This window comes from Dama dama, chromosome 4 (assembly GCF_033118175.1).
Source record: "Dama dama isolate Ldn47 chromosome 4, ASM3311817v1, whole genome shotgun sequence".
Lineage (NCBI taxonomy): Eukaryota > Metazoa > Chordata > Mammalia > Artiodactyla > Cervidae > Dama > Dama dama.
Window position 1 is genome coordinate 21,405,015 of NC_083684.1, and position 15,186 is coordinate 21,420,200.

At 39.8% G+C, this 15,186-nt stretch overlaps 1 protein-coding gene across 1 annotated transcript; it reads right to left on the reverse strand.

Moving 5' to 3' along the window:
- Positions 1-1,302: 1,302 nt before the first annotated feature.
- On the reverse strand, positions 1,303-13,825 carry DNAJA2 (DnaJ heat shock protein family (Hsp40) member A2). The gene is made up of 9 exons (XM_061138442.1): positions 13,632-13,825; positions 12,141-12,200; positions 11,623-11,846; positions 9,217-9,297; positions 8,843-8,976; positions 7,104-7,300; positions 2,945-3,089; positions 2,682-2,809; positions 1,303-2,149 (listed from the first exon to the last, which is right to left on the reverse strand). The coding sequence occupies exons 1-9, from the start codon at positions 13,707-13,709 to the stop codon at positions 1,958-1,960; spliced, it is 1,239 nt and encodes a 412-aa protein (XP_060994425.1). The 5' UTR covers positions 13,710-13,825; the 3' UTR covers positions 1,303-1,957.
- Between the last annotated feature and the right edge of the window lie 1,361 nt (positions 13,826-15,186).

Genomic DNA, 15,186 nt, shown 5'->3' on the forward strand with positions numbered 1-15,186 from the left:
GGGTCAGGAAGATCCCCTGAAGGGATAGGCTACCCACTCCAGTATTCTTGGGCTTCCCTGGTGGCTCAGCTGGTGAAGAATCTACCTGCAATGTGGAAGACCTGGGTTCGGTCCCTGGGTTGGGAAGATGCCCTGGTGAAGGGAACTACCCATTCCAGTATTCTGGCCTGGAGAATTCCATGGACTGTATAGTCCATGGGGTCACAAAGAGTCGGACATGACTGAGCGACTTTGACATAGTTCGCTACTACAATCCAAAAATCTGGATAGAAGAACTGAAAGAAAGACTACACTGCACAACTGTTTTACAAACCTTTATTGGAAAGGCTACAAACTTTGTATTGCCACTGCATTTCTTTTGCTTAAAGTGTTGTGGGGGAAGTAACCTTGGATACAAAACTACTATGCTGTTGCATCTTGCCCAGGCTGGTTGTAAAAGTTTTTGTACAATGGAGGTAGAGTGGATAGGGCAATAATTTAAACCTCACAGGGCATGATTAATGTCAGGACACCTTTTTTTTCTTCTTCATTCAGGTTCTAGAAGACCTAGAAATAGACTACAAGTACTACAATTAGGCTCAGGGATGGCATAATACATTTAAAATTTTTAATTTTCAGTTTTCTCCCATCTGTCTCTTACAAACGTATCTACAACTGATGAATCTTTTCCCTAAAATAAGTGTGTTCTAAAAATATCTACTCTGGGAATGAAAAGCACAGAAGATGAATGAGCAATACAACACCCTTTTCATAGTTTTACCCAATTTTTCTCACACCAGCCTGAGTGTTACCTTTCTGTAAAACAACAGTAATCAATGCTTCCCCCCATCTCAAATATTCAACTTAATGGAGACAAGAAAATCTTTAACTTAACATTTAATGAAAACAGAGCATTTTAACAGGTTCTATGCCGACATGGTTCTAATATTGATTCGCTGTTACCTTATTTTTTTAAACAGAGCAGGGTGGGGAAATAGAGGCCAGGTTAACTGGGCCCCAATACTCAGGATCATGAGTTACGTAACTTAGATGTCCTTGACTCTACAAAGCATTAATTGAGGCCAATAAAGCCCATTTCTACCAATATATCAAACTTTCTCTTGTCTTTTGAAACTATAAAATGGGCATGAGCCTGAGGCATAAGCTTCAGGTCAATGGGTTTTTAAACACTGTTTAAGAATCAGAACTAGGATACATTCTCCAGTTTAAGGATAGATTTTACAGTTCAAATTATGTCCTTGTTTGAGGAAAGATTTTACAGTTCAAAATATGTTCTTCTTTCTAAAAATGTGAGACAAAGAGTAATTTACACCAACTGCTTTTTATTATTCAGTTCCAGAAACCTTTCACAAGATGGTAAAAAAAAAAAAAGGGGCGGGGGGAGAAAAAAAGAAAGAAAAAAAGAAACACCTCCCCCGCCCAAAACTTTACAACCACAGCTCAGCTAATGATATTTTTTCCATTGTTCCCAGTCAGTTCCAAACCCATTGTGTGCAAAGCCCATTTTCCCATGCATCTAAATGATAGATACAGGCTATGAAATTCTTTATTCTATTTGTAGCAGCTTATGCAGGTGCAGCCAAACACAAAGCTTCAGGACAAATTGTACACAAACTTTACAATGTGGGATTTGAATTTAAAATATGAAACATAAAATCTACACAAACTGATAAAAATCAAGCACAGATATCAGGACTGAAACTTATAACCCATGTGTGAAAGGGAGTCTTGTTTCAAGTGCTTTATTCTGCTATAGAACAGTCGAAATGAAGATGTAAAGCTTTGTGGTTAGTTTAAATTATACACTCTGTAGATACTATACCAATTTTAAAAGTTACACATAGACCAACAGATGTCCATCAGTTCATCTGGGTTGACCAGACGCTCCAGCTGGATTGCAGAAAACAAACCAGGCCAGTGTGGAAAGAAAATCCACCTGTGCAATTTGTTGCAGAGTTTACTGATGGGCACATTGCACTCCTGGTCCGTGATGGCTACTGCTTTCTTCATCAGAGCTATCATTATAGGCTTCACGCCTCTGCCCACCTCCTGAGCCCCGCGTGCTATCAAATTCTTGAAGCTCTACCTCCTCTGTGTCTCCAATAATATTTGGAACTTCTGGTCTAGATGGCAGAAGATCTTCTAATTCCTTCATTAAAATGAACAAAAATAAGATTAGCTGGAAGATTATCATCTATCAATTTCCCTTTTGATACAATCCAAGGTATATGTTTGACAATTAAAATCTTTGCACTTTAAGCCAGAGATCACAAATGGATGACCCACAGACCAAATCTAGACATCTTTTGTGCAACCCATCTATTGATTAGAAAGCAATGAACAGATTTAATCGCTAACATTTAAACACTGGAAAACTTCACATTAGATATGTCTTCCTGCATGAACGACCAGCAGATGCTAAGCTGGGGTAAGAGATCTGCTCTCCAGAGTCCCAATCCTCCTACCACCACCTCACACCGTCTGCTTATGCCTTCACTAGTCTGGACTTGGCCCCATAAACTTTTACATCAGCTATTTCCACTTTAAAAAACAATGAGGCCAGACAATCAATCACTCAAATTAATAAACTATGTGATCTAATCTTAGCACTTAAAACAAATGGAAAGTGACAAAGAAAGAACTATTATTAAACTTTAAGTCATCTGTTGCCTAGTACTTACAGAAAGTTTATCTGGGTTGATCCAGTTGTTTTCAGGAAACTGCACATCAAACTTAATGTAAAGATCACCTTTTTCAAAAGGATTACGATATTGTGGCATTCCTTCACCTCGAACAACACGAACACATCCTATTATTTGAGTAAATAAAGGGGAAAATATTAAGAATTTTACCCAAGAAAGTGCTCAATAATAAATATTTTTTGAGAGTCACCCACTGTAGAAGATTACATAGAATCTTAGATCAGACAAAAATCAAGATTTACCTGGTTCAATTACTTTGCCAGGGGGGTATTTCACCACAATCTGACGTCCATCAAGGTGCTTAAATGTGAAGTGAAATCCACAAAGAGCTTCAACAAGTCCTATCTTATATGTCATGTGCAAATCATTCCCGTCTCTCTGGAACACCTACAGAGGAAGCACACAAGAAACAGCGCAACTATGGAGGCATGCTCTGCTGTGCTGTTACCTGAATCAATTTCAAAACCTTAACTCTACCATCTACTGCAAAAGTCAAATTGCCACAATCCCCAAGTTCCCTAAATTTATCAATATATATATATAAGGAAATCTAGCTATTCTCAAGTAATATGCTAGAAACTTCGATCACGAAAGAACTGGAATTGGAAATACAATTGCTCGTAAGGCACAGCTGAAGCTTCAAAAACAGAACCAAGTCTATTTTACAACTATGGCCCATTTCTGAACCATGAGGGAAAGGGTGTACAAAGCCCAGTGGGATTCTGTAGGACAGGTTCACCTGGAATTTCCTCCAGACATGATTCTAAGAGGGGAAGGGGAAGGCCCAAGCTCAACTAAAAAAGCTCAACAAGTAAAAGGGCTCAAACCCCATACTTCATTTAAGTATGAACAAGTTTTACCTAACCTAAGATACAAAACTTGCTTAGGTGAATGTAAACCAAATGCTAAATAAAGTTGGCTTGTTAATGCACTATAAGCCTATGGACTATGTAATGCAAAGATTATTCAACAAGCATTTTAAAAAACGTTTCTGAGCATTCAACATGCAGGAAAAAATACATCCAATTTCACACATGCCCATCTTACAACTTCTGCTTCTTAGAATTTTCAAATATCTATACTAACTTCTGAAATTTAACTTGAAATAAAATTAACTGCAGTGAACAGTCACCTAGACTTTTTTTCAATAGCCTCTCTTTCAAAAAATAATGCTGGCTGGTTAATTGAGAGGAGAGGAAATCTGAAAGATAAGACTCTTCCTAAACTATCCTCCTAAACTTACCTATGAGGAAAGTTAGTCTCAAACCATTATCTTGACAATTGGTCCTGGACCAGCAGCCTCAGCAGCACCAGGAAGCTGGTTAGGAATGCACATTCTTGGGCACCATCCCATACCCACTGCATCAAAAACTATGAAGGTGAGGCCCAGCAATCTGTCATTTTAATAAGCCCTCCAGGGGATTCTAATGTATACTAAAGCTTAAGAACCACTGAATTTATATTACCTACATGAATTTACTGAGGTGTTTCTTATAATAAGAGGAAAAATTAATTTAAGTTTCTTTAATGCAGGACTTTTTAATGCTTTTGCAAATTTGTAAAATGGAAGTGTTTCTGAACATCTCATTATATTATTGTTCCAAGAACCATCCTTAACCAAGTATCATTTAGTTAAAGCAATGTTAGAAGGAGCAAGAAGACATACTATGTTCTTGGATAGAGGAACTCAAACTAATTTTTTAAAATGGTATTACGGTTGTTTCTTGTTGGGGAGGGAGCCAGCAGTAAGGGTAGTTAGATCAGACAATTAGATGCTAAAATTCAAACAGAGAATATACAGGCAAGCATGGCCAGGACATTTTTGAAAAACAAGACTAATGAGACTACCAAGAACCACACAATAAAATACTTAAAAGCTGAAATAATTTCTGATAAATAAAAAGGAGAGACTAGTATCACCCACTGTTACCCACCATTGTGGTTCTTTGATGTACAAATGCATTATGACAGCAAAATCACCGAAACACACACATACCTATACTGAAAGATGATACAGATGCATATATATTACTCTCAAAACTGCACTATTTTTTTAATCAGAAGATTTACATTCTGTTTCAAGCTACAGAACCCACCCTGATCTCAAGGCCTCACAATCCCTACAAGCGTTGAGAGTTTTTAAACAAAAAGCCCCAAGCAAAATACAAGCTTGATTATGAACTAGTTCAAACTAGTCGATTTTTCTTAAGAGGGTTAAGAATATTCTCAGTGGTATAAATTAAACAAGATGCCTAAATCTCATTTTGGGCTCAAATTTACTTTACCAGTCAATAAAACCAAGAAGGAAAAATCTTTGACCTCTTACTAGATGAACTTCCATTCTAGCCTTTATCATCTATTTTCTACTTCAGACAACCAGTAGCATCTGCTGTTTGTTAGAAATTCCATGCAATTCCACTGTAGCCAATAATTTTTAGAGGTTGATTTACTTCCAACTGCCTCCTCACAGTCCCCAGAAAGAAGAGCAGGTTATTCTTTATCTCATTTGATTCTACACTATCTTTCTGAAGGATGAGTTTTAAGTACGCAAAGCCAAGCCCAGGGAGATCAAAACTAGTACATGGGAGTCAGAACTTAAGTCTCTTGTCTCTAAGAACAGTGATTTCTATTTTGTAAAAACCAATATACTTACAGAATATTTCAACCCATAAGATAGAATTCTAGAAATTATTCCTTAAAAAAAAAAAAAGGAAATCTAGGAACCCTTGTCATTGGTAGGTTTGGCAATATTCACAAAAGGACAAGATACATTGCAATTTATAGATTTTCACTTTCACTTTCATAGATTTGCTGAGAAATAAATTTGACTAGCATCCCTTGAGAAAGGCTAGTGTAGTAGTAAGCCAGTCTAGTGAACGAATGAATCTAATCAAATTCCCAGAATCTGCATCTCAATATGGCTTTATTCTCTATTGGATTCTTAGTAATTTTAAAATTTTTTTTGTAGAAATCACCATCATATGGGAGAAAATTTTATTGTGAACTAAAAAAGGTGGCTGACTTGTGATCTAGACTTCCAAAGAAACTCAAAATGGCAATGTGATCAAGAACAAAGCCAGGATTCCGTCAAATGCTTCTATATTCAAGAACTAGGTGGGCACTAAAGCTCCACGCATGTTCTTCATGAATAAAAAGGTCTATAATATACTCCACTGCACATGTAAAAAATACAGATGCAATGGTATAATCAAAATAACATACTCTAGGCCACATAGTTAGCTCAGTTCATTTTCCCATGTACATTAACACAGCAGTCCCCAAACTTTTGGGCACCAGTTTTGTGAATTCTTCCTGGACTGTGGGGTGGAGGTGGTGTAACAATGTTCAGGCAGTAATGCAAGCACAATGATAGGGAGCAGCATATAAAGATTCACTCAATGTCCAGGGGTTGAAGACCCTTGCATTAACAGATACAATACTGAGTCAACCAGAAATTTAAAAACAGGGAGTTCCCTGGCAATCATGTGGTTAGGACTCTAGCACTTCCACTGCTGTGGGCACAGGTTCAACTCCTGGTCAAGGAACTAAGCTCCCACAAGCCACAAGACACCACTGCCCTCCCCTACCTCAAGAGAGAGAATGAGAAATTTAAAATGCAATGTTTTTAAAACTGCAGAACTTTTTTTTTTTTTCCCCCCAAGAAAAGCTCACATGGATACCCAGTATGTAAATCAAATCAATAGAGCAGTACTGAGGACTGACAGTGTCACTAACTCACCAACCATAAAAGGAGTTCACAGTGAAAACTAAGCTGCCTACATTATCTGGTCCAACACCTTATTCTCATAAACAAGGAAACGGGGGTACAGACACAACAGGGTCACTTAAGGTTACAGTGCCAGTCAACGGCAGAGCTGGGACCAAGATCAGCTCCTACCGTGCTTCTGACAGCACCTGTCTTGCTGGTCTACTAAACAAGTCATTTCTCATGAACTCAGCCAAACCACTTAACAACTTTATCTATATTCAATGCTACTTCAGGGAACTCAAACTGATCCAACCTGTATCTTGGGCTTCCCTCATAGCTCAGTAGGTAAAGAATCTGCCTGCCATGCAGTTAATGCTACTTCAAGGAACTCAAACTTATCTAACCTGTATCTTGGGCTTCCCTCATAGCTCAGTGGGTAAAGAATCTGCCCACAATGCAGATGATCCGGGTTGGATTCCTGGGTTGGGAAGATCCCCTAGAGAAGGAAATGGCAATCCACTCCAGTATTCTTGCCTGGAGAATCCCATGGACAGAGAGGCCTGGGGGGCTACAGTCCATGGGGTCGCAAGAATTGGACATAACTTAGCAACAAAACCACCACCAATCTGTATCTTGCATACAAGACCCATTTCTGATCTTCTGAGGCAAAAATAAAACAAAAAGGAAATTACCTCATGCTCTTTTTCTTGTAGCAAAAGAACAATGTCTCCTGGTTCCACTCCTGGGGCCTGGTCTGCTTCCCCAGTAAATGTAATTCTCTGTCCATGTTTCATGCCTTTGTCTACGTGGACTTCAAGAATCTTGACTTCTTTAATCACTTTCTTCCCTTCACATTTTTTACAGCGGTCCTTTTCATTAATTACCTCTCCTGGAAAAAGAGGTCATTCAAACTTCCAGCAAGGGTACTGTATTGCCCTCTTAAGTAGAACAGGTCCTGATAACTCCTTTATTCACTAAATAAATTTCCTGTACTTCTTTAAACTGCTACCTGAACTTCTCATGAACATTCTTAGGAACAAAACTCACATCTTACTGCAGATTACTAAAGGACCTAGCTACTCTATTCGAGTATAAATTATCTTAAATAACATTATCTTACCTCCTGACACTACTTCCTAAAGTTAAAATAAAGCCTAAGGATCAAGCAAACAAAATGGGTGGTCAGACACTAGAACTTCTACAAATGCTTCATTTTTTGTCTTAGTTTCATTTAAATTTAACAATGGAGCGACAACCCAAATAAAAATTTAAACATCCTTTATGACTCCAACAGTTTTTTCTTCCATGTATTCTGAAATATTTGATCGGTGGTATAATAAAATAAAACTGAAGTCATATAATAGTATATCGTGAAAAAAATACCATCAATTTCTAATGGCTGATTATTGGCACACTTTAATGCTTAGGTGACTATAAATGACTTTAGGAGCACTGCTTCTGCAAAGTATGTTCTGCAAAGCACCAGTTCCTTAAAATGGTAATGGCACATGGGAAAAGATTTCAGTCAACTCCAATTTCTTGAGTGGGAAATGTCAGCAACTTTAATAAGGCAAAATGCACTAAGACTCTTCAGGAGGGAAATACGATATGTGGCTTCTCAAAATTATCTTGTCACTTTCAGAAGCAATTTGGAAAAGGGTGTTCTAGAACTGTCCAATATAGCAGCCACTAGCCACCTGAGGTTATATAAATTTAAAATAATTAAAAGCTCAGTTCCTCAGCCTCACCCAGGTGGCTAGTGGCTACTACAGTAGACATTATATATACAGAACCTTTCCATCACAGAAAAATTCTTTTGGATAGCACTGCTCTAGACCAGGGCTGGCAAACTAAGGCTCACAGGCCAAACTGGGCATGGTCTTTGTTTCTGTAAATAATGTTTATCCAGAAGACAGTCATGCCCACTTATTTACATATTATCTGTGGCTATAAAAGTGCTAAAAGAGTAGAAGAGTAGCAGTTTCAAAAACCATTAACCTACAAAAACCTAAAATATTTACTTCTGTAAAATGAGTTTCAACTGCAATGATCTATCCTCAAAAGCTAACTAAAGTTTACAGTAAAATCCTCTACTTATCAGAATGAGAACTAAACAATTTGCTGTCTCCCTTTTACCTTTTAAAATATAAAGGATAAGTAAACAACAACAAAAAAATGCAAAAGGACAAAAGACTTTGCCCATCTTTTTGGAAAGACTAATATTCCACTCAACATAATATAAATTTACTGTTTATCGGTGTTCCCTGAGCCTATGCAAAAGGAAATATTTTTATATTTTTAAAAATAACTCTCTACCTTTACAATACAATGAACATAAACACACGTTGAAAAAGAAAAACTGTAAGCCTCTCCAATTTCTGCATTCCCAATCCATTCCAACAGAAAGGCAGAGAAAGACTGGCATGCATACCTTCTCCATTACAGTCAGAACACACAGACTGCATCTGCTGTACCATCCCTGGAGCCAGCTGTCTGATCATGATGCGTACACCTCGACCCCGACAAGCACTACACTTCTGAACAGCTCCAGACTTCCCACCTTGGCTAAAGCAAGCAGAAGTATAAATTAGATTTTTTCCCCCCTAGGTCATGAACAATGGGAATTGTGCTTTTTACCTTCATCTTCAACCCCCAAACACTGGTATTTTAACCAACTTTCAGAGGTATCAGAAACTGTTCTGGGTTGGGTAGTCAGTTTGAAATCATGAATAAATTTTATTTGATACAGACTCAACATGTGACTCAAAGAACAGATGAAAGTTCATAACCAGGAAACACACTCACCCACTGCATGCACTACAGAGTACATTCTTGCTAAGTTGTAGTTTGGTTGTCTTGCCATTATACAGGTCTTCTAAAGATACTCTGTGGAGAAAAGAATTAGATTCAAATTTTGCCAAGTTGTCTTAAATACAAGAAAGGATTAGCTGATACAGCTAATTTCACTATAACCTTTTAAACAAAGAATTCAAGAACACCTTACATTAAGTCAACTGAGTGAGATTTTATTTTGTAACTTAAATTGTTTATGGCTATAAATACAGGCGGTGTTTAAAGCCAGAATGTAAAGGATCAGGCCAATAACTGACTGTGCTGCATTTTCTGATAAAGCTGATAACTACACAAATTCATAACATCACACCTTCTTCCAGCCTTAGACAAAACCTTCACCTAATTCAACCCTTTGAATGAAGCAAAATTATTATCCTCATTTTAGAGGACAAAACCGAGGCACAGAGAGGTTAAGTAACTTGCCCAAGATCACACAGGCAGTTTGGCTCCGGACTCCATGCTCTACTGTCAGCCTCTGTCCCCTTCAAGGACAATTCAGAAAGGCTACAAAGTTATATTACAATTTCTGGGAGACACTCAGATTGGGTATGTCTTAAAAAAAAAAAAAAAAAAATTGGCTTTATTACACTGTAACAGAGAATAGGTTTCCAAATAGAGAGCCTACAAGCTTTCAATGTCTGAAAAACCCAGAGAATTATAAGCAAAATTTGAGCAACTTTAACAAAAATTTCAAAGGGGTCTATGACCCCCAAATGATCCAGATAAAAAGCCTATTAAAAATCCCAATTGATAAACCTCAACTTGCTTTTCTTCACACAACATATTTGAACTGCAGGACCATTCATTTTCAGATAAACCTCAAAAAAAAATCTATTTATATCAAAGTCTCAAAAACATTCATTTACAACTTGGAAAAAACTTGCATTTAACTTGATTTTACCCTTCTCATAGTGTTTTTAAATCTTCTTTAGTAGTAAAGTGAAAGTGAAGTCGCTCAATTTACTTTAAAACAAAGGAACAAAAATATATTTTTTTTAATTAAATAAAGGAACAAAAAACTTAAAACTACCTTGCAAAGCACCTACATTATTTTGCAGCACTCAAAGCTGAAACTTTTATACATTCTAGACAGTGTAAGAATAAAGCACTTAAGATCAAAACATTACCAACACTTCTAAACTATGGCATATCTAGACCTTAGACCAAAATACTTGGTTCCATCAGCCTTTTATCCTCCTCCTAAGAACCTTTAATCAACCACTTACATGATAGGTAGGTCTTCTTTGCCTTACTTAATAAATCGCAGTTAGTATGCAACACCACTAGGTAAGAGGTCAGCAAGAAAAATCCTCATTTCAATAAACATGGCAAAGAAAGAAAAGTGGGGGTAATGGTCTAGTGAAGCTGGCACGCTCCACCAGTGGGGCTAAACTGACACATCCTCTAAAGATAATATAATTGTATTTATTTATCAGCCTCAAAATACTGATACCTCCCCAGGAATCTCTACCAATGAGACAAAGCTGTATATAAAGATAGAGCAGCATTATATACAGCATTATATAAAGATACAGCTGTATATAAAGATACAGCATTATAGGAAAAAAACTGGTAACATCCTATAGAATAGGGAATGCTAAATAAATCATGAAATGTAATATCATAAAGACATCCAAAATTAAACACTGCAATGAAAATTTTAACAATTCATGCTTTAAGGTCCCCTTATCTACTCAAATGTATTAACTAGATAATATGAAACATTTTAAATAAACACTTGAACTTCAGTGTCATGCATCTGCTAGTAAAACCATTATTGGTTCATGAAAAATTAACAGATAAAAGATCTCACAGAATTTGCAAAGTCAAATATCTATTTTTGGACTGGGTTCACAGTCTAAGATTAAGGTAAGATACCATTCATATGTTGGCAGGTTAATGTCAGGCTTGAAGCCAGCAAGCTCCATGACAATCAATTTAGGAGAGTTCACACTGAGGATCAAGTAATAAGTGACTGTAACATGTCAACCAACCAGTCGGATGGTCACTCACTTTGTAAGTTTTTAAATTAAAACTAACTCAAAAGGTTTAAATACTTCAGAGAAAAGAATCTTCTTAATTGATATTTTAAAAACAAGAAGCCTCAGAAGCATATAACAAAACCATCTTCCCACTCTGTAAAAACACCAACCATCCTTTAAGATCTGTCACCAAATACCAACATCCGGGTTATTAAATTCAACTTAATCTGCCAATAAGGACAGAATGGCAAATGAAGATTTTTTTTTTTTGATTGATTAAAGACAATATTTTTTGATACCTTTTCTCTCCTGCACTGAATACTTCTACTTGGAAAAAAAGTACTTAGTATTTTTAAAGAAAAAAATAGATATTCACTTGAGTGGATGCATCATGTCTTCTCCTCTTCTTCTGCCATTTCGACTTCTGCTCTGATTACCCATGAAGCTAAATAATCCTCCACCAAAAATGTGAGAGAAAATATCATCCATGCCACCACCTCCACCGCTACCTTCCCGAAGACCTTGTTCTCCATATCTGTCATATAGCTCGCGCTTCTCAGGATTTGATAGTACTTCATATGCAAAACTTATTTCTTTGAACTATGAACAAAAAGGAAAAAGGAAAACAGTTGGATTTTCAAATAAAGGACTAGGGAAAGGCTATAGGAATCTAGAATTCATTTAATTCTAAGAAAAGCTACAGGTGGGTCCTATTTACCAACTATGACTAGCCAGAATGTTAGTATCCCTATTATAAAGTACAAAATATTAACATAAAAATGTGGCTCTATGGGCATAAATGGACTTTCCTTACAACATTCCCCTTTTTTCCAAGAAGGGCAATTTAAGTTTAAAACAAAAATCTCAGGGGGAAAAAAGTCTCACATAACTTACTTTGTCACCAGCATTTGGATTCTTATCAGGATGGTATTCTTTGGCTAACTTTCTGTATGCCTTCAATAAAAGATTTAAAATAAAAAAAAAAGGTTACATATAAAGACCAGTTTAAAGACTTATGAGTACTAACTTAACATCCAAATTTGAGAAGCAATACTTCCATTGGCACTGTTGGACATTTTCCATCTTAATACAGTTTACTCACTAATAACAAAGTAGACAGTAGTTACATTGGAAAACATATTATACTGAAGACATATGCAAACAATAAAACAAAACCACAGAGAAAAACAAAACACTGAAACATCCTATATTTTCACTATTGTCAAACGTCTTTGATGGCCAGTAACCACACCAAGAAGACTCCAATAAACTCTAAAAATTAAGCTAAGGTAAGAATCCAGGCTCATGATGGCTCCTCTAATTGTAGTATCAGGAAAAAGCCAAGACAAGCTCCTATGTCAGGTTTATTTTCATACGGTGAATTGACTGTGGTCTCAAATGGAGTGACTTCAGTCTTTGCGAAGCTTCATACATTTGGGTGAACTATAAACCACTTAAGCGTTCATTCACAGATAGATGAATTATGTAATACAGAGCAGCATTTCCGGTAAGGTAACAGGAAGTCCTTTTACTCTGAACTGCACCCGTCCCACTGCCTAAGAAGCATTCTCATTTTTCTAAGCTTACAAATCCGGATACTCTAAGACCCGTGAAGATGCTGTGGGACTTAAATGTCTCAAATGCTTTGAAATCCTGCGATCAAAGAGTCGCAGCCCTGCAAACAGCGATAATGAGGCCTTCTATTTATTTTTAGTCAGTATACACTCAGGTGTTTGGCTGGGACCCATGGCTTCTTCCTGAACCGGGTAGAGAACATCTGGGTTACCTGCCTACAGAACAAAGCACCCGAACACAGACCCACGCCACCTCCGGGTCGACAGGCGAGGGAGGAAGCCAGGAGAAGCTCCGCAGCCGCGGCTCCCAGGCAACATCCCTAAGCTTCCCCAGGCAGCCAGCGGGGGCGGCCTCGACCCCTCCACCAGGCCCCAAATCAGTCCCGACGCGGCTCGGGCGCCGACATCCGCGGCGTGGTCAACTCCTCTCCCGGGGCTGGGATGCGCTGGGCGCCTTGGTCCAACCTGTTTTTCCAGGGTGGTGACCTCCGCATGAGGAAGGCCAGGCAGGCAGCTGCCTCCCGGGAGCGCCCGGCCTCCGGCGCTCGCCGGGGGAGGGAGGAAGGAAGCGTTTTCGTAGTGTTTGCGCAGAGGTGGGTTTTATTTGCTGCATCTGCGGGCGGGCGGGGACGGCGGCCCAAGGTCAGCCGAGGCCGAAGTGCACGGCCCGACGCGGGCCGGTCTCGCCGCCAGCCCCCAACCTGGGCCGGCCGCCGCCGGCTCGCGGGCTGCCCCGCAGCGCGGCCTGGCCGTCCCAGTCGCGCAGGCCCGTGCCCCTCACACCTTGCCCAGCCGGCCCGCGCCCCAATACCTTCTTCAGCTCGTTCTCGCTGGCGCCAGGCGGGACGCCCAGGATGTCGTACAGTTTCGTGTCGGCCACGTTCGCCATGGCGGCCGGCCGGGCAGCGCTCAGGGAAGAAGGCGGAGAAGCAGGAGGAGCGGAGCCGGGCCCTAAGCGGCGGCAGAGGCGGCGGCAGCGCAGGCGGGGACTGCGAGGGGGAAGCGGAGGTGGGGCTGAACTTTGACCCGACGCACGGCGCTCCGTGACGTCGCTGCGCAGAGCCCGCCGCGAGCGCAGGGGACCGTTGGGGTCGTGGGTGGTGAGGGAGCTTGCTGGGTACTACTAGTTTGAGGCTGTGGGCCGCCAGATGAGGTTCAGCGTAGAAACCCGGAGAACTACCTGCATGGGGCTCTCAGGGACATTAGCTCTCTCCAGAGGCATTTATTATGGGTACTGAAAGGATGAAGAAGCACGCCCGCCCTTTCGGTCCACTTCCAGTCCGGCCGTAGAGAAAGTCTGTTCCGGGCTCGAGGAGGTCGTCCTCAGAGTTAAGGATGCCGCCCGCGGACCCTCTGGGAATGGTTTCCCTCCGGGTTTAAGATGAAAAACATCTTGTAGGACTTGAATGGTGTTTTATATTAGGGCATTTTCAAGCATTCACCAGAAGTAGTGTATTACACTGTTCAACGGTTAGCTGCATTTTGCCGATTTTGTTTAACGTATTCCCCCATACTCCCTACTTACAGTGTCTTAAGGAAACCGTTCGTTTATAAATACTATGTGTGTGTATACATATAATTTTTTAAGGCATTATTACATCCCCACATGTAGTGAAATGAATTCATCTAATTCCTAATCTGCGTTTGAGCCTAGTGGCTCAGTCATGTCGGACTCTGAGACCCTAGGGACTGGAGCCTGCCAGGCTCCTCTGTCTGTGGGATTCTCCAGGCAAGAATACTGGAATGGGCAGCCATTCCCTTTTCCCTGGGATCTTCCCTACCCAGGGATGGAACCTGGGTTTCCTGCATTGCAGACAAAACTTTTAGGGGCTGCTGTTTAGACTTTCACCATTGTCCCGTGTCCTTTCACAATTGGTTCGTGGCATCTAGATCCACAAGTTCCACCCCTTGCATCTGGATCAAGTGCCGAAGTTCTTACTTGGTACATAATAACTTTAAAATGAGTCAACATCAGAGATCTAGATGGTATCAGCAGCCTGGTTGGGCACACAGTCATCTGGTGATTGTTGCCCATGATTTAGGTTCAGAAAATGTTTGCCATTCACCTAGCCACGGACTTATCTCGTGGCTCAGCTGGTAAAGAATCCACCCGCAATGAGGGAGACCAGGGTTCGATCCCTGTGTTGGGAAGATCCCCTGGAGAAGGGAAAGGCTACCCACCCCAGTATTCTGGCCTGGAGAATTCCATGGACTGTATAGTCCATGGGGTCGCAAAGAGTCGGAAAAGACTGAGCGACTTTCACTGTTTACCACGTGCTAAGATGTATGGTCTCCTGTTCTGGTGGAGGGGAGTGTTACAGAAGAATAAGTCATAATGCTTAGCTTTTAAACTCACTAATGATTTA

What these genes read in the sequence shown, in the direction of transcription:
- DNAJA2 (XM_061138442.1), bottom strand. Translation starts at nt 13,709, where the DNA reads ATGGCGAACGTGGCCGACACGAAACTGTACGACATCCTGGGCGTCCCG. An exon ending in GCGAGAACGAGCTGAAGAAG is followed by an intron (nt 12,201 to 13,631) that starts GTATTGGGGCGC and finishes CTTTTATTGAAG; the next exon opens with GCATACAGAAAGTTAGCCAA. An exon ending in GACATGATGCATCCACTCAA is followed by an intron (nt 9,298 to 11,622) that starts GTGAATATCTAT and finishes TTTTCTCCACAG; the next exon opens with AGTATCTTTAGAAGACCTGT.